This window comes from Neoarius graeffei, chromosome 25 (assembly GCF_027579695.1).
Source record: "Neoarius graeffei isolate fNeoGra1 chromosome 25, fNeoGra1.pri, whole genome shotgun sequence".
Lineage (NCBI taxonomy): Eukaryota > Metazoa > Chordata > Actinopteri > Siluriformes > Ariidae > Neoarius > Neoarius graeffei.
Window position 1 is genome coordinate 6,383,636 of NC_083593.1, and position 24,254 is coordinate 6,407,889.

General features: G+C 42.9%; 1 protein-coding gene across 8 annotated transcripts in view; it reads left to right on the plus strand.

The window, feature by feature from the left end:
• Positions 1–24,254, plus strand: part of myo18aa (myosin XVIIIAa) — a 114,356-nt gene that overhangs the window by 42,803 nt on the left and 47,299 nt on the right. For 6 of the 8 annotated variants that reach the window (XM_060908508.1, XM_060908507.1, XM_060908515.1 and 3 more), the window contains 17 exons: positions 352–458; positions 2,632–2,808; positions 2,887–3,097; positions 4,119–4,261; positions 4,336–4,436; positions 8,026–8,089; positions 8,194–8,338; positions 9,884–9,895; positions 11,566–11,733; positions 14,123–14,213; positions 16,124–16,319; positions 18,637–18,723; positions 20,881–21,022; positions 21,112–21,271; positions 22,863–23,049; positions 23,389–23,593; positions 23,682–23,791. In XM_060908508.1, the coding sequence (XP_060764491.1) occupies positions 352–458; positions 2,632–2,808; positions 2,887–3,097; positions 4,119–4,261; positions 4,336–4,436; positions 8,026–8,089; positions 8,194–8,338; positions 9,884–9,895; positions 11,566–11,733; positions 14,123–14,213; positions 16,124–16,319; positions 18,637–18,723; positions 20,881–21,022; positions 21,112–21,271; positions 22,863–23,049; positions 23,389–23,593; positions 23,682–23,791 (2,306 nt within the window). The remainder of the gene's footprint in view (positions 1–351; positions 459–2,631; positions 2,809–2,886; positions 3,098–4,118; positions 4,262–4,335; positions 4,437–8,025; positions 8,090–8,193; positions 8,339–9,883; positions 9,896–11,565; positions 11,734–14,122; positions 14,214–16,123; positions 16,320–18,636; positions 18,724–20,880; positions 21,023–21,111; positions 21,272–22,862; positions 23,050–23,388; positions 23,594–23,681; positions 23,792–24,254) is intronic. The other 2 variants (XM_060908509.1, XM_060908512.1) reach the window with 1 other exon arrangement.

Here is a 24,254-nt window from a genome sequence, read left to right on the forward strand (position 1 = left end):
CCCCAACATAGATGATAAAATTGGTAGAAATGGTTTGCTGATCTGTTAGGAAAGCAGAAATGTTTCTAATAAGAAAAAAAAAAAAAAAAAATATATATATATATATATATATATATATATATATATATATATATATATATATTAACAGACTAATTTGACGGTTTCTTAAATGAAATTTCAGATTGTTTATAAATGTTAATGCCAAAGCACCCAAGCTGCTCACTGTGCCAGCTGGTAAACGTGGTGTGTTTTTCATTAAGCATTAATTTCTATACACCAATCGGAGAAGCGTGTAAGTGTACACCGAGCTGCAGAGCCTCTCAACAGGTCTGTGCGTCTGTGGTTCTGCAGCGACCCAGCTGAAGTCGGAGGAGGGGAGCATTCCAGAGGGGAAAGTAAAGATCAGACTGGAACATGATGGGACGATTCTGGAAGTGGATGAGGATGATGTTGAGAAGGTGGGTCACGTGGGCTTGGTCTTAATCACCAGTCTTTTTTTTTCCTCCCCCATTCGCCCCATACACACATTGGAGTGTGTGCTTCCTTCAGCTTGTCCTTTGCAGCACCTCATTTGTAAATATATATTTTTTTATATTATAATTCCTCAACCTTATACAACCCCGATTCCAAAAAAGTTGGGACAAAGTACAAATTGTAAATAAAAACGGAATGCAATGATGTGGAAGTTTCAAAATTCTATATTTTATTCAGAATAGAACATAGATGACATCAAATGTTTAAACTGAGAAAATGTATCATTTAAAGAGAAAAATTAGGTGATTTTTAAATTTCATGACAACAACACATCTCAAAAAAGTTGGGACAAGGCCATGTTTACCACTGTGAGACATCCCCTTTTCTCTTTACAACAGTCTGTAAACGTCTGGGGACTGAGGAGACAAGTTGCTCAAGTTTAGGGATAGGAATGTTAACCCATTCTTGTCTAATGTAGGATTCTAGTTGCTCAGCTATCTTAGGTCTTTTTTGTCGTATCTTCCGTTTTATGATGCGCCAAATGTTTTCTATGGGTGAAAGATGTGGACTGCAGGCTGGCCAGTTCAGTACCCGGACCCTTCTTCTACGCAGCCATGATGCTGTAATTGATGCAGTATGTGGTTTGGCATTGTCATGTTGGAAAATGCAAGGTCTTCCCTGAAAGAGACGTCGTCTGGATGGGAGCATATGTTGCTCTAGAACCTGGATATACCTTTCAGCATTGATGGTGTCTTTCCAGATGTGCAAGCTGCCCATGCCACACACACTAATGCAACCCCATACCATCAGAGATGCAGGCTTCTGAACTGAGCGCCGATAACAACTTGGGTCGTCCTTCTCCTCTTTAGTCCGAATGACACGGCGTCCCTGATTTCCATAAAGAACTTCAAATTTTGATTCGTCTGACCACAGAACAGTTTTCCACTTTGCCACAGTCCATTTTAAATGAGCCTTGGCCCAGAGAAGACGTCTGCGCTTCTGGATCATGTTTAGATACGGCTTCTTCTTTGAACTATAGAGTTTTAGCTGGCAACGGCGGATGGCACGGTGAAATGTGTTCACAGATAATGTTCTCTGGAAATATTCCTGAGCCCATTTTGTGATTTCCAATACAGAAGCATGCCTGTATGTGATGCAGTGCCGTCTAAGGGCCCGAAGATCACGGGCACCCAGTATGGTTTTCCGGCCTTGACCCTTACGCACAGAGATTCTTCCAGATTCTCTGAATCTTTTGATGATATTATGCACTGTAGATGATGATATGTTCAAACTCTTTGCAATTTTACACTGTCGAACTCCTTTCTGATATCGCTCCACTATTTGTCGGCGCAGAATTAGGGGGATTGGTGATCCTCTTCCCATCTTTACTTCTGAGAGCCGCTGCCACTCCAAGATGCTCTTTTTATACCCAGTCATGTTAATGACCTATTGCCAATTGACCTAATGAGTTGCAATTTGGTCCTCCAGCTGTTCCTTTTTTGTACCTTTAACTTTTCCAGCCTCTTATTGCCCCTGTCCCAACTTTTTTGAGATGTGTTGCTGTCATGAAATTTCAAATGAGCCAGTATTTGGCATGAAATTTCAGAATGTCTCACTTTCGACATTTGATATGTTGTCTATGTTCTATTGTGAATACAATATCAGTTTTTGAGATTTGTAAATGATTGCATTCCGTTTTTATTTACAATTTGTACTTTGTCCCAACTTTTTTGGAATCGGGGTTGTACAAACCACTGATGTGTGGGGAAGCCATGACCTTAAGGTTAGAGAAGTAGCTTTGGGACCAAAAGGTTGCTGGTTCTATTCCCTGGACCAGCAGGAAAATGTGTGAGTGGACAGCACTTTCCCCTCTCTCTATATCTCTTGATGTAGTGTGTGTGTGTGTGTGTGTGTGTGTGTTCACTGCTTGAGATGGGTTAAATGCAGAGAGAGAATTTCACTGTACTGTAATGTACGTGATGAATACGGGCCTAAAACTCCAGAAAGTATTGGAATAAAATATCACCCATTATCCTGGTTAACCCATGATTCTAGCTTTCATTTGTTTAATTTATTTTTAGCATGCTTGGATGAGGTGTAAGTTAGCGAACACGTGCCTGTAATTGACTGGTATTTGTCGCTCCCTTTATCTGAAAGGCGAACCCTCCATCATCCGACCGAGTGGAAGATCTGTCTTCACTGCTCTACCTGAACGAGTCCAGCGTCATACACACACTGCGACAGCGCTATGGAGGAAACCTCATCCACACGTACACTGGGCCTAACATAGTGGTCATCAACCCTGTCAGTGCGCCATCCATGTACTCGGAGAAGGTGAGAGTCTCTACATGATGTGTGTTCGAGTGCGAACAGAAATGCACTGCTGACAAAAAGAAATGTGCCTGTTCTCAGGTGATGCACATGTTTAAAGGCTGTCGCAGAGAAGACACGGCCCCTCATATCTACGGCCTGGCCCAGGCTGCGTACCGGAAACTTCTGACTACACGTCAGGACCAGTCCATCATACTGCTGGGTAAAAGCGGCAGTGGAAAAACCACCAGCTGCCAACACCTGGTGCAGTACCTGGTGACCACCGCAGGCAGCAACAGCAAGGTGTATTCAGGTGAGGCAGGAAGAGGGAAATAGAAAGGAGAGAAAGGGGAAAATGGCTCAGCTGGGGTTGGTTACACTTCCTGTGTGAGTAGCTGTGATCAGTCAGACCTTTATACACATTATTGCCCCCTAAAAATGAAAAGTTCCTCCGATCATGATGCATTTTTGTTTTTGTGTTCCTTTTGGTAAGAAAACACACTGGGTGAAATATTTTGACAAAATTCAAAAGTTTAATGGTGGCACCAGGAGCTCAAAGTTATGGAAAAAGCTGCTATTTTATGACTTTTATGACAAAATTTCGATCACTTTTCATGAAACATTATGGCACCTTATAGAGTATACCAAATATCTTAGATACACATTTTTAGTCCATATTCTAAATATATTATCAAGCACAGTTTGAGTTTTCGCTGTTCATTGAATCATTGTTCAGCTACTTTTAAACAATACAAATGTATTATGAATCACATTAATGCTTCTCAATCCCTTGCAAAGGTTCTTAACATGATCTCTGGGTCACAAGAAATCAATAAATGGAGTCCAACATTGTGATTCAAACCTAACGCGAAAACATAAAATAAGCGTTTTTTGGCAAAAAATGAACCTCGTGGTGCCACCATTAGACTTTTGAATATGGTCAAAAAATTTTACAGGATGTCTTTATTGGTGAAAAGGAATACCCGAACAAAAATGCATCAGATTTTATGAAAGTGAGGGCAACTGATGTACCCTAATACCCATCTTTTTAAAAATCTGTAGTCAAGAAACGCTTAGAACCCTAAATATTTTTTTTTTTTTTAAATCACCTTTTTTTTTTTTTCCCCACTTGGCTGACTGGGATGGACAAGATGTGCCTCTTGTGAATATTTATACTGTAGAATCAATGTTTGATGGAAAAACAATTCAGCTTTTTGGAATTGCACTTGATTTTGCTTGCAGTCTACACCAATATCAGTGTGTGTGTGTGTGTGTGTGTGTATAAAGAATGTAATCTGTCTTTTTTTTTTTTTTTTTTTTTTTTTTACCCCCAGCTGAGAAGTGGCAGGCCGTCTACACCATCCTTGAGGCGTTTGGGAACTGCAGCACGTCCATGAACGGGAACGCCAGCCGCTTCTCCCACATCGTCTCTCTGGACTTTGACCAGGCCGGTCAGGTGGCTTCTGCTTCAATCCAGGTACGGATCAGAATTTCATTCAGCATGACCGATTACGAGAGACAATATTTCATGCATATCTTCTCGTCCTGTAGACGATGCTGCTGGAGAAGTCGAGAGTGACGCGACGCTCAGACGCCGAATCCACGTTCAATGTTTTCCATTACATGATGGCAGGAGCTGATAGTTCTCTAAGGTAAGATGCCACAGATAATCGGTCTAATTTTAAACCGGTTTATACGCAGTAGTGGTCCAAAGGGAACCGGTGTTCTTTTTACAAGAGGGTCGAATTTTTTATAAATGAAGGATCTGAGGGGAAAAAAAAAAAATCTAGAAATTGAACAACATTGTAGAAAATAAGATTCGCTCAGATGCTTTTGAGTTCTTAGAAAAAAAAAGTTCTCCTTGCTTCTAGGATTAAAGGTTATTTGTAGGACCTTACAAAATAGGTTCCAACTAGAACCCCTTCGTGAAGTTAGACTTTTTGCAATAAATCTTCAATCTAGCACCCCTGAAAGGATCTCAAGGCATTTCTTGAGGGCTTGATGTAGAACCTACAAATGAAGGTTTCCCAGTAGAACCACTGTAGAAAGCTAAAATCAGCTAAAGTCCCCCACCTTTTTTTTTTTTTAAAAAAGAGCTGTCTATCTGTCCATCCATCCATACCTACCTATCAACCAACTAAAAATATTCTAACCCTTTCCCCATATGAGTATAGATTCAAAAAGTTTAAATGAAGAATTCTAAAGGGTATTTTCGGTTTGTCCATATTGGGGGAAATCCCTCAAATATCCGATGTGGAATCTACAACTGTTTTTCCCAATTAGAAAAGTTCACACATCATAACAAACTACAGTTTACTGTAGGCACAGATGTATACATTTTAAATGAAAGAATAATTACAGTATGCCATTTAAGAAAAAAAAATTCCCCTGCAGAAGACAAAAAGTAACTTCAGTGTGGTCATGTACCTTTCATTTTACACCAAGAAGCTAAAAACTCTTAAAAACCTTCAGATGTTTTGAACAGGTGGTGTAGTGGTTAGCGCTGTCGCCTCACAGCAAGAAGGTCCGGGTTTGAGCCCCGTGGCCGGCGAGGGCCTTTCTGTGCGGAGTTTGCATGTTCTCCCCGTGTCCGTGTGGGTTTCCTCCGGGTGCTCCGGTTTCCCCCACAGTCCAAAGACATGCAGGTTAGGTTAACTGGTGACTCTAAATTGACCGTAGGTGTGAATGTGAGTGTGAATGGTTGTCTGTGTCTATGTGTCAGCCCTGTGATGACCTGGCGACTTGTCCAGGGTGTACCCTGCCTTTCGCCCGTAGTCAGCTGGGATAGGCTCCAGCTCGCCTGCAACCCTGTAGAACAGGATAAAGCGGCTACAGATAATGAGATGAGATGTTTTGAACAATTTGTCAGTTTCATGATGCATATGTGGGTAAAACGATACCTAGCTAGCAAACTACCAATCTTCTTGCGCTAGTGAGTAAGCTGTTCTCTTATTCTGTATTTGCTAAAGAAGGCAGCTGGACTTGCTTGAAATTCTTGAAGACGTTTCATCTCTTATTCGAAAGGCTTCTTCGGTTTGGGAGGATCTTCTACAAACTGAACATCCTTGTATACTTCAGACCCAGAAACACTCTGAGGCAGAAATTGGTCCACCCTAAAGACAGAATACCAAGACACAAACAGGACAACGTAGAGGAATGCACGGACGTGTATGTTTTGGGAAACGAAACAACCACTTTACAAGCGCATGGCTCAACACAGGAGAGCCGGTTCCTCAGGCCAGGACTCTGCAATCTATCTTCATCTCAATAACAAATGCCGCTTTTCCACTACCAACGCGGCTGAGTTGGGCTGAGCCGTGCCGTGCTGAGTTGGGCTGAGTCGAGCTGAGTGGGGCTGTTGGAGTTGCATTTCGACTACAACCGCGCTGAACCGTGCTGGCTGGAAGTGGGTGGACACATTGGGTGGAGTTAGCGAAAGTGGGTGGACGTCACGTGATGTCGTTAGGCGGCGCAAACAGTGACATCAGTGACCTTTTAAGCGGTAGTCTCACGACCCGGATAGTAAACAATAAACATGGAGGACATGGAGTCGTTAGTGTTGCTGGTCTTGGTGCTGTGGCTTGTTGTCACCGACAATGCCAACAGATACTGGCAAGAGCGTATAGATGAGGCGAGGCGCATAAGGCTTCAGAAATTCTCGTAATTCGTAATTCTTCTTCTTCCGGGTTTATGGTGTTTAAAGATCCCAGCGTGCTCGCGGGGTGTGTGTGGGCATGTGAGGACACTCCTCCTCACCAATCAGTGCACAGGGGAGTGTCTGCTCACGCCCCTAGCCCCACTCGGCTCGGTTTGGCTCGCTTCAGCCCCACTCCAAAACCGTGCGAGTTTTGGGTGCTGAGTAAGGCTGAAGCGAGCTGAGTCGTGCTGCTCTAAGGTAGTCGAAACGCGAGCCGTGTCGGGCTGAAGTGTGCTGAAAAAGGGTAGTGGAAAAGGGCCAAAAGGACACTCGTTTCAGGACTGCAGTGTACGCATTTTAGCCAGACAAGACTGGTGGTTTGAAAGAGGAGTAAAAGAAGCCATCTTAAATCGACCTGGAACAACCATCACTGAAACAGAGGAGGTGGTCTGAGATGCCACTTATCAGCCACCTACAGTACAGTCCTTGGTACACTTCCCAGAAAACTGAATACACATCCACACCAAGACTCAGCTGACTTCAATGGCTCGCATGACGGTAGAGACAGACAACGACCCACAGGTCACCCTAACGACCCTTTAGGCTACTAACACCGTTCACACTCGGCCTCCAGTGACCCTAACACCTACAGGATGACTGATGCCCCTTTTCCACCAAAGCAGTTCCAGGGCTGGTTCGGGGCCAGTGCTTAGTTTGGAAACGGGTTTTCTGTTTCCACTGACAAAGAACTGGCTCTGGGGCCAGAAAAACCGGTTCCAGGCTAGCACCAACTCTCTGCTGGGCCAGAGGAAAGAACCGCTTACGTCAGCGGGGGGGTGGAGTTGTTAAGACCAACAACAAGAAGACCGCGAAAGATCGCCATTTTTAAGTGACGAGAAGCAGCAGCTGTACAAACGCGAAGTCATCCATTATTATTGTTGTTGCTGCTGCTGCTTCTTCCGTGTTGTTTTTGCTTTGATATTCGCGCCAAGGTTTATGCAAACGTAGCGACGTAACTGACGTATACAGCGACGTAATGACGTATACAGCAACGTGACTGACGTACACGTTGACGTAATGACGTGACTCCCCTTAGCACCGCGAGCTATGGAAAAGCAAACTGGTTCTCAGCTGGCTCACAAGTTGAACAAGTTGTGAACCAGCACCAGCACTGGCCCCGAACCAGCCCTGGAACTGATTTGGTGGAAAAGGGGTATGAGAGGGTCAACGGCACTCCTTAGGCTTGTTTTTGGTCGACTAGAGGATAAATATCTGGAACTCCCCACTAGTCAGACGGAACTGAAGAAGCCTTTCGGATGAGAGGTGAAACGTCTTCAAGAATTTCAAACAAGTCCAGTTGCCTTCTTTAGCACCTACGGTTTACGATGACCTGGATGACTGAGAACCTTCACAGACGCTGTTCTCTTTATTCACTTTTATTTCCTTACTTGGCAACCCAAAATCTAGACTATAAAACAGTTCCACTCTATGGATGAACCTTTCTATCATCGGAGATGCTCTCGAACCGACACTGTTCACATGCTCGGTTCTAGGTGGTTTTTGTTATTAGTGTTCTCCCTAACCCTGCTTCGGTGTATCTGCAGAACCGAGCTGCACTTCAACCATTTTGCAGAGAACAGCGCCTTCGGGATCCTGCCTCACTCCAAGGCAAGCACCACCTCCACTTGATCTAAAAAAACAACAAACTCTTACACAACCTTCACACACCCTCACATGCTGCGTGGCTTTTTTTTTTTTTTTAAACTATACAGCCTGAAGAGAAACAAAAGTCTGCTCAGCAGTTTGCGAAACTCCAGGCTGCCATGAAGGTGTTAAACATTTCTGCAGAAGAGCAGAGAACCTTCTGGCTAGTGTTGGGCGCCATCTACCATCTAGGAGCTGCAGGAGCCACCAAAGGTATTAGCTGAATGTTTTTGATGTTTTGTATTAAATTAAGTCCTACTAGACAAGTTTACCCATCTGAAAAGAATAAATAGTGCTGAAATGCATGTTATTGAGACACCAATGTAACGGGGCTGTTACACTGGCATGAGCACATGATTGATGATTTGGATCCTCTATTAAAGTTAACGTTGACTAATTTCTCCCAGTCCTTTCCATAGTGCAGTAATGATTATTGACTGAGCGCTAATGACTCCGGATATGTTTATTCTCAGTGGCTCATTTGACGCTCATTTTGTCTAATGTTGCCCCCCCCCGTGCAGTCTCAGTCATAGACGAAAGCGGTAATGAACATCTCCATCACTCTTCTGTCTTTTTCTCTCTGAGTTTTGCCACATGCTCATTTTTCTTTTTCATTACTATATGCCTCGGTCACAACCGGCCGTACGTGCTCCTACAGCCGGTCTACATGCAAAAAACGCAAGAAACGCACGGAGGGCGCACGTGAAACGCACGGAGGGCACGCGTGTGATGTGCTGATTTTCGAGCCGTAGACTGGCCGCAGACCAGCCGCAGAGGTTCTTTGTCATGTCAAACAAACTCTACGGGCGCTTACGTTTTTTTCAGGTTGCAAAACAAACTTACGGCCAACGTGCGTCTTTCTCCACGAACCAAAAAAAAAAAAAAACGCAGCGATTTGGGAAATGCCAAAAATCGCATGGCCAAAAAATCATACGTCCGGTTGTGACCTAGGCTTAAAATCGGTTACACTTTCTACAGAGTCCAGATTAGTGATGCATGGACATTTTAGACACCATATGCCAAAAATATTGTATTCAGTCTTTTTTTTTTTTTTAAGTATTGAATTGTGGTGTTCTCAGGAAAGTGTTTAGTTTATTGTAATGTCGTATCATATTGTTCAGCCTTAATGAATCATCATGCTTGTGTCACAACATGTATCGATTAAATATAGCACTTTGTTGTAGCATTTATAAAGCGTTATAACAGTGTGTACGGTATATCGGCTGTATAGAAAGTGTGACACGTCGATTCTTTTCTGATCTAATCTGTTGTTATTAAGCATGTAATAAAGCACCGTCTCTTGACTTTTCATCCCGTCGCATTCTCATGTATAGCCACTCTGTGGCAGTAGAGTCATTTGAGAGGCGCTTGGCTCTGACTCGAGCCTTGTGGCTTCCTGGCATCTCTGCGTATCCTCCGCTTCCCTCATGCAGTGTGACACGGGGTTAACGCGCGGAGGCGATGATGGTAATAATGACATTAAGCGAGCAGCTCATCATTCAGCTCTATATGTGAGATGCTGGTAATGAGCCTGCTAATGGGTCTCATGTGTTTGGAACAAGGCGTGTATCCTTTCCTAAACTTCCATATGCATGCGCGTGTGTGTGTGTGAGAGAGACTGCATGCTAATATGAACCTTAACTCCTCTGATATTTGTTTCTCCAGTAGAATTGCAGGGTGTTATTTGCCTTGTTAACCCTTCTGTTTTCACTCACATGCTCATGTTGCATGCCGGCGCTGCACCGCATCGTGACCCAGAGTCGGATGAAGGTAAACGCACCCTCCTCTTGCATATTAACTGGAATGTTTGTGTGTGTGTGCGTGCACATGTAAATCACTGATAGCAGACAGTTTTATTAGCATTTTAATGGTGTTGGACTTCCATGTTTTTCATGCTTTCATCCTCTCGCAGTGAGGCAAAGCAGTGGGCTTGTGCAACTGATAAAGTGCCTATCTGCTCTGTTTGATGTTCCCTCATGGTTCTGTGGCTGGAGTATAAGAATAACAGAAAACAGTGGGGGGTGGGGAGACAAAACTCCCTTCTATCCAAACTGTTTGATCTTCATTCAGTCTGAAAGATTAAAGTAAATTTGGAGAAAGTGTCTCCGTGCGAAATCGGTCTAGTTAGTGAACAAATGTCAGGAAATTTATATCATGTTGAATTAAAAATGGCTTGTTGCGATACAACAATATTCCAGTGCTACAATACAATTAAAAAAAATCACAATCAGGATGTTCACCGGTGCACGATGCAAACTTTAACTCTCACTACAAAATTCAAATCCTCTTGACTTCCTGAAGCTACAATGAAGGCAAACAACCCCCTCATCACCAGTTACCAGTCTGCATTACTGATGATGGTGATGATGATGATGATGATAAATCTAATCTACAGGCTGTTAGAAAAGTCCAGTACCAATGGGAATAACTCGAGGAAAAACGTTGATCCCAAAATGCTGAGCACAATCCACAAAAACGTAACAGCAGCTGAGGAAGTGTGTGTGTGTGTGTGTGTGTGTGTGTGTGTGTGTGTGTGTGTGTGTGTAAAATGGCGAACATATATAAATAATAAACACCAAAGTATATGTAGTTGTACTCTCACTGGTTCCTAACTTTTTTCCCCCCCAGACCCCCTGTAGATAGCAAGCTAGGCTGGGAAGCACTTTATTGTGCTTACAGTGCAGACATCATGAGTCACTTCTTTTTCTTTTTTTTTAAAATAAAAACAAATCAAAAAGCTCTCCAGTTAGTGCTTTTCTTGGAAAAAAAAAAGTCTGAAAGCAGTCTTGAGTGGTTTTTGACACTGACACACTGTTATCTTTATTTATATATAATTTTTTTTTTTGTCCCAGAGCTAAAAACTGTCATTTCTCCATTTCAAAGCTGAATCACTTTCTTCTTCCACTGATAGTTTGGTGTCATTTCGCTCTTGCGTCAGATTCAGGTTCGAAGTGATTTCGATTCCCACTTGATTTTTTTTTTTGAGTCTCTTCCTGAATACAGCGTTTGTCTGCCGTCCTTCTGAAAATATTTTATGACTGACGAAAATGTTATTTTTGAAGTGAGCTGTCTGAGCATGTCTGTAAGCTTCACCTATATTGTGTCCAAAAAAAAAAGAAGCAAACTTCCAACATGACTTTAAAAACCTTTGGAGATGATCAGTGTCCGTTTATCCCTTTTGAAATTAGAATCATTCTTCTTTTAACTTTTACTGATGATCCTTCGTTCTGACTCCCGTGTTCAGTTCCGCTCTCTCTTTGCTGTCACGTGGCTGAAACTCAGTTGTATAACGTTTGGGCTCCTTTCACAGCCCTGTGTGCTGATTATATTCTGCCTTCGCTTTGCATAAAATGTTCTCCTAAATGAATAAATGTAAATAGGAAATGCAGCAAGTGCGCATGCTTTATCTCTTCATCAATAACTCTCTCGGCGTTCCACAGCTGGCCGTAAGCAGTTTGCCAGACATGAATGGGCTCAGAAAGCAGCGTATCTCCTGGGCTGCACTCTGGAAGAGCTCTCATCGTCCATCTTCAAACCCCAGGCCAAAGGAACGCTGCCAAGAACCTCTAGCGTCCGCCAGGGGGCCGAGGACTCCGGAGACAGCTCAGGCAAGCACAACCATTCATTAGTTCAGTGAAAGGAACAGAACAAGACAGAGGGATTTCCGTTTGTCATATCGAAGTAAAGAGGAAAATCATTTAATTTCTTCTCCTTTTTTTAACTTTTGAAAACTCAAATGTTTTCCTTACTTCCTATACAGATTTATACCAACCACAGCAAAGGAGGGAAAAAGGATCATCATATTTATTTATTAAAGAACATTAAAGCTTTTTGTTCCTGAACTTTCTCCGACATAACCAAATTACGTTATAATGTAGATCTAAGGCAGTCAGTTAGGCTTATAACTTTATTTAAATAATTGAATAAATGTAATCTCTTTTATTTATTCATGACATCAGCATCTTCATCTCATCTCATTATCTCTAGCCGCTTTATCCTGTTCTACAGGGTCGCAGGCAAGCTGGAGCCTATCCCAGCTGACTACGGGCGAAAGGCGGGGTACACCCTGGACAAGTCGCCAGGTCATCACAGGGCTGACACATAGACACAGACAACCATTCACACTCACATTCACACCTACGCTCAATTTAGAGTCACCAGTTAACCTAACCTGCATGTCTTTGGACTGTGGGGGAAACCGGAGCACCCGGAGGGAGGAAACCCACGCGGACACGGGGAGAACATGCAAACTCCGCACAGAAAGGCTCTCACCGGCCCCGGGGCTCGAACCCGGACCTTCTTGCTGTGAGGCGACAGCGCTAACCACTACACCACCGTGCCGCCCATCAGCATCTTGTCGTATATAAAGTCAAGGAATAATACGGCAGCTTCCTACTTCATTCAGGATGCCAATAATTTTGAAGCGGACTGAAAAAAGCTGCAACATAAACGATTCATTTATATTAATGGACTCGTACTAATACATTATTGTTTCTTTAGTCATCTAATAAACTGATTTTAAAAACATGGCGGTGTTGAACAAAGTTATTCTTAGAAATTGTTGACATGGTGAAGTTTTTTGTTCAGAGACATATTTAACATTTATGGAAGGGGTCTTGGTTGTAAGCACCCTCAGTTTGGGTTACACTTTCCGTTTTCTCCATCTTCTTGACGAAATGACAGGATGTGCTTTTTATGAGAGAGACAGAGAGAGAAGGGGAGGCTGGTGACGCGCTTCAGAGGGGTTGTGACACTCCCCTTGCGCATCCTATTGCATCACACCCACCCTGACATGCATTATGTTTGTATATAAGCACAGTCTGGTACTTGGTGATATTCTTCCATCTCTAATATGATATTTTGTGCTTTAAATTCCTCTCATCCGATGACTTTTTGCAAATTGTATTTTTATTAAAGATGACGTCTGTTTATAGTTGCATTTAATGCAGTAGAACATCTGTGAAACAGTACTTCCTGTTTAGAACACACCTTGTCACAGCTAGAATCCGTGTCCCCTCTTGTCTTTTTGTAACAGCATGGGTAATACTCCACAGAGAATTATTTGCCCAGGATACTGGGAGGCTGTGGTGGAGGGAGTATCGTACAGATTCTTCGGGAAGATTAAAAGCACTTAACTTTTTTTTTTTTTATGGTTTAAATGATTCATTCAGTAGGAAACCTATTTGCTGAGAAAATTGGGGATTTAAAAAACAGACGGCTGAAATAAATCATCTCCACTTGTTTGGGCGGTAGAGGAAAACCTACTTGAATGCAAAAGCATTTTGTCAGGTTTTAGTGAACATTATGTCGATAAAGAAGTGCTAATCTTATTATCAGGTTGAGTTTTTCCTCCATGAGCCAACATTTGTGTTCTTTATCCTGATCCCCATGCAGGGTATCGCACCTGAACATGTGCGGGAGGCGACCTCTTGAAGCCTTGAGCATACGCCCTGTGCATTGTGCATGCTGCAGCATACGCAGTGTTGATTTGATTTGTTTTTGTGTAAGCAGGGAGTTATGGGAAATGCATTCCTGCAGTTTTGTAATGCTTGCCAGTACGTTTTATTTCTCCTCGATTGCATAAGCTGTCGCCAAGGGCCACGCCTTCGCGTTCTCCGACACGTTCCGATGTCTCCCAAGGGTGTGTCTGGACGCGCCGTTGCGTCTTTGTTGCAGGTACGTGATTTATCTGATGTCAGTAATGCTTAGCGGCTGCCAGGAGGAATGCGTGTGGGCGCCCGCAGTCTGATTTCACTCGACAAGCCTGAGTCACTCCATCCCCATTGCGCGTATTCAGATTTAATATCAGCACCGAACGCATCATAATCAAAACGCTTTCTCCACTGTGACTTTCCTTTATTGTGCTCAAGTTCCTACTCATCCGTATCGCTCCTTGAGGAACTTGATGATTTCAGGCTTTTTCTTAACCAATTCACACACAGTTTCATTCCCAGACAATTCAACTGTGTGTGTGTGTGTGTGTGTGTGTGTGTGTAGGGTCCAAGGCCACGGCAGTGGAGTGTTTGGAGGCCATGGGTTCCAGTTTATACTCGGAGATCTTTACTCTGCTGATCTCCCTCATCAACAGGTGAGCTGATATGTTACCTCAGATGGGGGAAAAAAATTCAGTGGTCAGAGTCGAGACATTAAAGGGGAACTGAAGGCAAAATATTTTTTTTAATCAAAATTCTATTTCTCATTTTATTAAATATCGGAATGCGTTTTTGATCGCCATTTTGTCACTGCTACAGCAAGTTATGAGTGTTTGAAATATGCTACGTAATATGTCAGTCCGTATGTCAAAGCGATGGCCGTAAACGAGATTTGTTGAGACCTGTGCGAGACATCGTAGGACGGAAGTAAAATGTACAGCGGAAATCAAAGCGACCGACATCTGCCAACGTTGTCAAAAGACGCGCGCGCCCTCTTTCGAATGCTGATGTAATCAAGCCGGAAGTTTTCCCTGTGTCCGAAATCGCTCCCTACTCACTATATAGGGCACTATATAGTGGGGACGCCATTTTGTAGTGCTGTCCGAAAACTTAGTGAGGATCATGTGGGAAATGCGCTCAGTATAATACGGATTTATCACAAAAATACATGCATGTATTTATTATTTTGAAAACCCACCAGCCGCCTGATCTGGCACGTTTTAATTGTGCGACAGTAATGACGTAAATACCAGCGCGACGGAGTAATCCTTATCCTGTCGTCTTTCCAACTCTTCTCTACTCCACGTTGGTTCGAAGTCGTATGGAATAATCTCCATCACTGATGAATCTCGAAATTAATCTAAATTGGAATGATATGGCGATCTGGCCTCTGTGTAAACAGTTTTCAAAATGGCAGCACTGACACGTCATGTTTGAAGTCTTGCACGAGTCTCGTGAGGATCGCACAGATAAGCGACGCCTGCCGTGGACCAAACGAACTGCATGGCTAAAAACCGAAAAGGCCGATAAGTGTAATATAATATGCCGATACGAGTCACGATATAAGGTTAATAAAACCGAAAACGTAATTGAATAACACGTTAATTAAGAAAGAAAACAAGTGTAAAAATGACTTCAGTTCCACTTTAAACTGCCAGCAATAATAAGGACTTTCAGTGAAAATGATTTGAAGTGGTGAGAATGGCATATATTGCCCAGGTCAGACGGCAGAAAGTCGCATGCTGCGAAATACGATCGGTCGGGTGGCGACCGATCGCAGGTGGACACAGGCGTTTTGCGTCAAATCCTTCGTCAGACGTATTGCAAGACGCAGAGTTTTTAAGCTGAATCAACCAGTCGGAAGCAGACGCGGCTAGACGCAGCACACAGAAAAACCTTTAAAAAAAAATAAGGCCATAAGACTGCTCGCAGGTTGCTGTAAACTATTTGCAGGTGCAGTCTGCGTCTACCTGTGATGCATCGCAGCCATCTCTAAAGACTTGTCTTCCTCTGCGTCTAGCTGCCACTACCTGCTTCAACCTGCGATTGGTCGCTCAAGCATCACACGACCGCCTGCCTCTACATTTTTATCAACCTGCTGTTTGCACTGATTGGAAACGAATCGCAGCTGAAATGCGAACAGATTATGACCCACTTGTGTCAACCTGCCTCTACTAAAGACCCTCTGCCATTATCTGCGTCGTCGTCACGCGTCAACGCAAGACCAGTCTTGCGTCCACCTGCGATTTTGTTATCGCAGGAAGACGCGAGTAGCTGAAAACCAGTTGCAGCCTGCCGTCTGACCTGGGCATAAGAACGATCAAACTTTAAACCAGATTTAAAAGTGGTTTTGTTAACTTTCAAGTAATTAAGTCAAGACACATCTGCAGTGATATTTCTTCATGTGTTTGTGTTCATCTTTCTCTTTACTGTTATACAGTAACAGTATCATTTGCTTTGTGTGATATACATATTTTTAAATTAGCATGTTATCTCAAACTGTAAGCATTGCAAGTAGTTTTGAAACTGAATACAGAGTTAAATTTTTTTTTTTCCCCTCTCTTAGAGCTCTGAAGTCCACGCAGAAGCACTCGCTATGTTCTTTGCTGATCGTAGACACTCCAGGCTCCCAGAATCCTCAGCAGGCCAAGAGTGAGAGAGGTGCTACCTTTGAGGAGCTCTGTCACAACTACGCTCAAGAGCGACTCCAGGCTCTTTTCCACGAGCGCACATTTGTACAAGAGCTGGAGCGCTACAAGGAGGTACACACACACACACACACACACACACAGACAGCCTTGTTAGGACCATCCACTGATGATATAATTAATAGCCTGGTATTAAGTATGTATTGAATTAATGGTATTAAGTGTAAATTATTTATCATTTAATTTACATCAATATGTGGTGCAGTAAAATTAATTGGCATGAAAAGGATTTTGGCTTTTTCAGATTCAGTTAGATCTAGATTGTTCCACTAAAATACAACCCCAATTCTAAAAAAGTTTGGACGCTGTCTAAAACATGAATAAAAACAGAATGTGAAGATTTGCAAATCACGGAAACCCTACATTTCATTGAAAAAATAGTACAAAGACAACTTATCAAATATATTGAAACTGAAAATTTTTTTTTTTTTTGAAAAATATATGCCCATTTTAAATTTGATGTCAGCAACACGTTTCAAAAACGTTAGGACAGGGGCATGTTTACCACTGTGTTGCATCACCTCTACTTTTAACAACACTAAACATTTCGGAACTGAGGAGACCAATTACTGTAGTTTTGAAAGAGAAATGTTGTCCCATTCTTGCTGGATATACAATTTCAGTTGCTCAACAGTTTGGGGTCTTTTTTTGTCATATTTTGCGCTTCAAGACAGGTCTGGACTGCAGGCAGGCCAGTTTAGCACCTGGACTCTTTTACTACAGAGCCATGCAGTTTTAATATGTGCAGAAAATGGTGTGGCATTGTCTTGCTGAAAGAAGGAAGGCCTTCCCTGAAAAAAGATTTTGTCTGGATGGCAGCATATTGCTCTGAAATGTGTATACATCATTCAGCATTAATGAGGCCTTCCCAGATGTACAAGCTCCCCATGTCATGTGCACTAATACCCCCTCATACCATCACAGATGCTGGCTTTTAAACTGTGCACTGACAACAAGCTGGATGGTCCCTCTCCTCTTTAGTCTGGAGGATGTTGCATCCATGATTTCTAAAAAGAATTTCTACTTTTGGTTCGTCAGACCTCGGGACAATTTTCACTTCGCCGCAGTCCATCATAAAAGAGCTCGGGCTCAGAGAAGGTGGTGGTGTTTCTGGATATTATTTATATCTGGTTTTAACTTGCATTTGTGGATGCAGTAATGAACTGTTTTCACAGACGATGGTTTTCTGAAGTGTCCCTGAGCCCATACAGTGATTTCCACTACAGACACGTGTCTGCTTTTAATGCAGTGTCTCCTGAGGGCCTGAAGATCGCAGGCATCCAATGGCAGTTTTCAGCCTTGTCTCTTGCATACAGAGATTTCTCCAGATTCTCTGAATCTTTTAATGATATTATGTACCATAAATGATGTGACCCACAAATTCTTTACAATTTTACATTGAGGAACGTTATTCTTGCATTGTTTGCCCACGCAGTCTCTCACAGAGCAATGAACCCCTCACCATCTTTATTTCTAAGAGACTCTGCTTCTCTGGGATGCTATTTTTATACTCGGTCATCTTACTGACCTGTTGCCAATTAACCAAATTAGGGGTGTTTTTTTTTGCATTACACAACTTTTTCAGTCTTTTGTTGCCCCTGTCCCAACTTTTCTGAAACGTGTTGCTGACATCAAATTCAAAGTGAGTATATATTTTTCAAAAAACAATACAATTTCTCAGTTTCAACATTTGATATGTTGTCTTTGTACGATTTTCAATGAAATATAGGGTTTCTATGATTTTGAAAATCTTCACATTCTGTTTTGATTTATGTTTTACACAGTGTCCCAACTTTTTTGGAATTGGGGTTGTAAAAAAATTTAACATTTTCCAGTTCACTATGCATTTACCAATTTTAAATTCATAATTATTTTTGGTGATCTATTTTGTTTTTCCGACGAGTTAAAATGAAGTCATTTAAACAAAAGTGCTCAAATGTTCCAGAAGAAAACAGAACGTGAATTTCTGTCTCACATTGGGGTTGTTTTGCGCATCATGGAGCGCATGCTGAGAAATCAAATCACACGCTACCGAAATGTAATGTAAGGAATCTGAGTAATCTTAAGGATGCACAGAAATCACGCAACATCGGTTTCGTTCACGCATCAGAAATTAAGTCACCGTTTTTGCTGTAATGTGAAATGCTGTAAGCTGCTGCTCCAATGTCAGTTAGACTAAAAGAGCAATTAGTGAAACACTGCAGTGTCTACATTCAGCCAGATAACTAAAGTACATCTTCAATAGATGAGAGAAATTTGATCTGTAATCTGTTTCCTGTGCGTTATGTCTGCTTTATTTGGATGCTTCCGTCCAGACCCGTTATTTAAGGTAATTCTTTAGGATACTAACCAAGCTGTTGTATTCATTTAGGAAAACGTTGAGCTCACGTTGGACGACATGGAGCCGAGTCCCTCGCTGTCCATCGCTGCTGTAGACCAGGCGTCCAGTCAGGCCTTGGTAAGATCACATCTGTACCCATGTTATGGCTAAGCTATAAAAAGTCTTTCCCTCACCTTCTTTTTATTTTATTCTTCTCAAAATTAATAAGACAAAAAAAAAGCAGTTTCTTGTGTTACTGGAAAACTGCAAAGTCCTCTTCCTGAAGGCTTTCTGACCAACCAGAGACGAGAATTCAAGACATTTGTGGAAAACAACTAATCACAGATGGCTAAAAGGGCTAAGGTTTTCCTAAGGTTGTCACTGTGGTTACAGTCGGAAGAAGAAAACCGGCTCCAAGTGTCCTTTCCTTTCTACTCCTTAATGTACGTGTAGTCTAAAGTGTAGCTTTCCAAAACAATTTCACTTTTCTCTATTGTTATCGGTCCACTGCCAAGTGGCTTAAACGATATTTATAATGTATCATACGACAGTTTTATAAAGCCGTCATCACCACTTTGGTTTGATTGTTTGAGTCAAGTACCATCACCAGACCAGTGCTAAACATCTTGAACCACCACTGAATTCTTGCTTGTCTAATTCTTGCTAATTTTTTTTTCCCTCAGCCAAGATTCTGTGGTTAAAAGTGTTGTGTTTGAATTGAGAATCGATGTTGGCTAATCTCATCGTCTTGTGCATCATCATTTGCTATTACAGCCTCTATTAAACTCAAGTTAAGCAAGACAAAGGATTAAAACTGGCAGAATTGCAGAGGCTATGTTTCCAATAATTGTGTGAGTGTCCTGCTGGCAGGCGTTGCCTGTGAGACAGAACAAGAACACCAAGGCGAGCACCTCAGCCCATTTACGCCTTTTTAAAGCACGCAAGAGCATGATAATTGCTTGGACTGGGTTGTTGTTGTTTAATGTTGGGTATAGTACAATAAAGCATGAAATTAAAAGTTCAATGGTGGTAAACTGAATTCGGCTGGCTGCCGTTGTGAATTTATAAACGCTGGTTCCGTTGTGATGAGCTTGCAGCGTGGTAGTGAATAAAAAAGGGCAGGTGAGCAGCAGGATTGAAGTGCTTGTGCGTAGATGGGGAGAGGTTTTGTAGCGGAATGTGTTGATGTATATAAGTCAATAACGCACTGAGGTCTTGCTGAGTCTTTACCGGCGATTATTATGTGCTGGCAGGAAGGAGGTTTCTTGCTGTGCAAACTCTGATTCAGTGAGTCTTTATTCCTTCACCACATAGTGTGTGTCAGGAAAAGTCGAGCAAAATCTTAGCTTTCTTATTCAAGTTCTCTTGTTTTAAAGAGATTTATTAAATAGACTTCCTTAGGCACAGTGTTTCTTCCTGACCTCCTTTCTCAGTTTCAACCTGCATATCTGTGCCTGTCAGTACCAGTAAAGGAGGCACACCATAGCCTTCTTGATTACCAGTCTCAATGAAGGAGGCGTGTTGACTACCAGTCTTAAAGGGGGTGTGGTCGATGTGACGACGACTTCTTTTGGCTGCTCCTGATTAGGGGTCGCCACAGCGGATCTTTCGTCTCCATTGCTCCCTGTCTTCCGCATCCTTCTCTACCACACCTGCCACTTTCATGTCCTCTCTCACCACATCCACGTATCTCCTCTTTGGCCTTCCTCGTTTTCATGTGCCTGGCAGCTCCATCCTCAACGTTCTCCTTCCAACATGCTCTGCATCTCTTCTCAGGATGTGCCCATACCATCTCTCTCAGCTTAATTCCCAAGCTCTCCACATGTGCTGTCCGTCTGATGTGCTCGTTCCTTATCCTGTCCAACCTCCCATCGTAAACCTTAACATCCTCAACTCCGCCACCTCCAACTTTGCCTCCTGTCTCTTCGTTAAGGGTACGGTCTTCAGTCCATACATCACAGCTGGTCTCACTACTGTCTTATACAGCTTACCTTTCACTTTTGCTGGGACTTTCCGATCACAAATGACTACCGAAGTCCTTCTCTACCCTGCCTGCACTCTCTTTCTCACCTCACTATCGCAGCCCCCATTTTCTTGCACAGTTGACCCCAGGGTGTGGTCGATGTGACTGACTACGAGTCTCAATTGAGAGGGCGTGGCCTCTGTGCCTAGCAGTGTCAGTAAAGGAGGTGTCACTTTTTTTTTTTCCAGGTCAATCATAATGAAGTAGGTGTGGCTCTGCCTGCTGCCTTTCATATTTGAGTAAATCATGTTTTGTGTGTGTGTCTCTATCAGGTACGGACGCCATCAAGGACAGATGAGGCGAGGGGACTGCTCTGGCTGATGGAAGAAGAGGCACTGCACCCTGCAGGATCAGAGGACACACTACTGGAGAGACTCTTTAGCTACTATGGACCTGCAGAAGGAGAGAGCAAAGGTTTTACACACACACACAGATATATAACGTATGTGTATATAAAATTCACACACACGCTGGTGCTTTATAACTTCCTTGTTTTACTGCAGGCCACACACTGCTGCTGAAGAGTGAGCGGCCGCATCACTTCCTGCTCGCTCACAGCCATGGTACAGACTGGGTGGAGTATGATGCCCGCGGATGGCTGAACTACGCCAGACAAAACCCCGCCTCCCAGAATGCGGGCAGTCTGCTACAGAATTCACAGAAGTAAGACAAGTCAGGTCATGTATACAGGGCTCGAAATTCGCGGTGGTCCGGTCGCCCGAGGCGACTTAATTTGTCATTTGGCGGGTAATTCCTGTCACTAGGCAGCCCGGCTGGCTAGTTGAAAATAAAAAATATATATGAAGCGAAGATTCAGACACACACTGTCAACTAAAGCTGCCACATATTAAGCGTGTGCCGTGTCTCTGTTAATCGATGTGTTTATCGGCAGGACGGAAAATACCGAAGAATTCTGAATCATATCGTGTACGAGTCAGGCTGTCGGTTTTTTCACTACTGCGCATGCATATAACGCATCTCGTTGAATATCGCGGTAATCACGTGTAGTATTGGACCAGGTGGGTGGAGCACATAAGCACAGCAGGCCAGAACTGAGTTCTCAATGAACTATTTATTGCTAGCTTTTCAGCCTTTTATCACTTCCCAGTCCCGCGTGCGCGCACACGTGTTCTGGTTGGGGAGAGAGAGCTCCTTTTCTCTGCTCTCCTCTCCTTTTAAAGGGCGCGGTCACTGGGGAAGACACACAAACACAGGTTAATCCCCATCAGGTGCAATGATTCCACCACTTACCTTCCCTGACTCCGCCCTCCATTCACAGGCCGACGCTTGGCCACACCCCCGCTGCCACACCACGTTATCAAATTCAATAGATGTGGCCACATTATCGCCCATTTAAACACGTGTTTTTGTTGCTGTTTACATCTACATCTGCCAAAGCTACGTTGCGATGTGGAATTTTCTGAAAGGTGTACAGAAACCGCCAGAGACGGGGACAAAGCGACCTCGGTCTGAAGAGGAGAAAAAGGCCGCCGGTAAAGCGTACGAGAAGGAGAAACGACAAAGGACTTATAAGCAAACGTGGGAGCAGGGTAGGCCTTGGCTGCGATACGATTTTTATGGAATAATTAATTTTTTTCAAGTTGATTCCTAGTCAATATGACGCTCCTAATGCTTTCCCTCTCATAAATGGTTAAATACAGAAAGCATGTTGGACATATTTTGGGTGCGATTGTCATGATAGTAAGTATATTTGTTTTCAGTACTCATACACCAAGTTGCCAAGTTTTCCAATATATTATTATTTGTTGATATTATATTATATGGTGCTCTGTGTTCTCATTTATGTATTTAACAACAGTATCAAAATACTCGGGTCTTTGACAGAAGTAAAATTCATACATGAACAAATTTTGGCTAGTTGATTTTCTGTTTGGCGAGTTACTTTGGAAGGGAACTAGTCCGGCTGGCTGGTGAAAAAATGTATGAATTTCAAGGCCTGATATATATAAAATATAATATTACCTACTTGAATACAGTAAAGGGGCCTGCGTGGACATTGTGTTCATTCTGAAACACACCTGAATGAACAACTGATGTGGCTAATAATTAGTTCAATAGAAAAAGATAAATTTATGATATCACGGCACCGTAAAACCTTTTCACATGATTAAATATTTAAAAAATGGCTCTTGTCACAAGTACAGAGCTCTGTATGTAAAACCTGAGGCATCATTACTGCCAAGTCAGCAACGCTGTATTACTCGGTGCTAAATTATCATTCACTGTTTAATAGGAAGAACATCAGTGCATTGTTTATGGGGCGCTCCAGCAGTGCGACAGTACTGTCGGGCTCCATTGCCGGGCTGGAGGGCGGCTCTCAGCTCGCTCTGCGCCGTGCCACCAGCATGAGGAAGACCTTCACTACTGGCATGGCTGCCGTGAAGAAGAAATCCCTCTGCATCCAGATCAAGCTCCAAGTGGTGAGCGCTTTGCATGAGTGCAATAAAGTCACTTCAGGAATGGTGATTTCAAGTTTGGTAGAACCGAAAAGCGCGTATTAAATTTGCAGAAGCTGTTTTTTTAAACAGCTGAAGGTGAAACAAAAACATGTGCTTGGTAAAATTGTCAGTTTTCTAAAATGATTGATTAATGTGGTAATGTTGATTATAGAGAAAATGTAGCACGTACTAACTTGTAAAAAAAAAAAGTGTAATCTAGAATAATTAACTCTCCCACCTGAATAAAACATTGATGAAATAAATGCAGTTTGCATCAAGTCCTGGAACAGTGGATATTACATGATTTCTGATTTCTGACAGGATGCTCTGCTGGACACAGTCAGGAGGTCGAGGGTTCACTTTGTGCACTGCCTGCTGCCTAAGACGGATGCTTTAAGAAGTTCCAGCTCTGCTGAGCTCCAGGGTGAGAGCTGTGATCCAGGCCTCATGCAGCTGGACGTGTCCTTACTGAGAGCTCAGATCCGGGGATCGAAACTGCTGGACGCGCTTCGCATCTACAGACAAGGTGTGGAGAAAAGCAGGAGGCACACGTAAAGTCATACTTCAGTTTATGTTTGTATTCCTTTACTAAATGAACCTCATTTTAATCACAGGCTATCCAGACCACATGGTGTTCTCCGAGTTCCGGCGTCGCTTCGACGTCCTGGCTCCACACCTGACCAAAAAGCTTGGCCGTAACTACATTGTAAAGGATGAGAAAAGGGTGAGTGGAGAGAGGGAGAAAGTGCTCCAGGCTTGCAGGAAATGAGACAAAACCTGGCGCTCATCTCTTGCTTTTGTGCCACCGTAACAGAGAAATAAAGCTCAGTTAATCGTACCCATTGTGACGGCTTAATCAAGCTTCCCCAGCTGTGTTTCCACTCAAATCAATACAGCGTGCAGACAGGAGAAATGTATTAATTGCTCCGGGGCTTAGAGCTTGGAAAATGGCCAGAAATCTTATAGCAATTATCAACTCTGAAAAATGTGGCTGCCATCTTGAACCTAACGATTCACCAAGGGAAGTGGGACTGTGCTTGCAAAACTATAGGTTTATTTGAAATCTCCCCAGCTGCACGAATTTGTGTGGCAGAAAATAAGCGAGAAGATTTTTCTCTTGTTTTTGTTTTGTTTTTTTTTTCTATCCTGACGAGAATTGTGAGAGAAAGGAAGGTCAATTGTGTTTG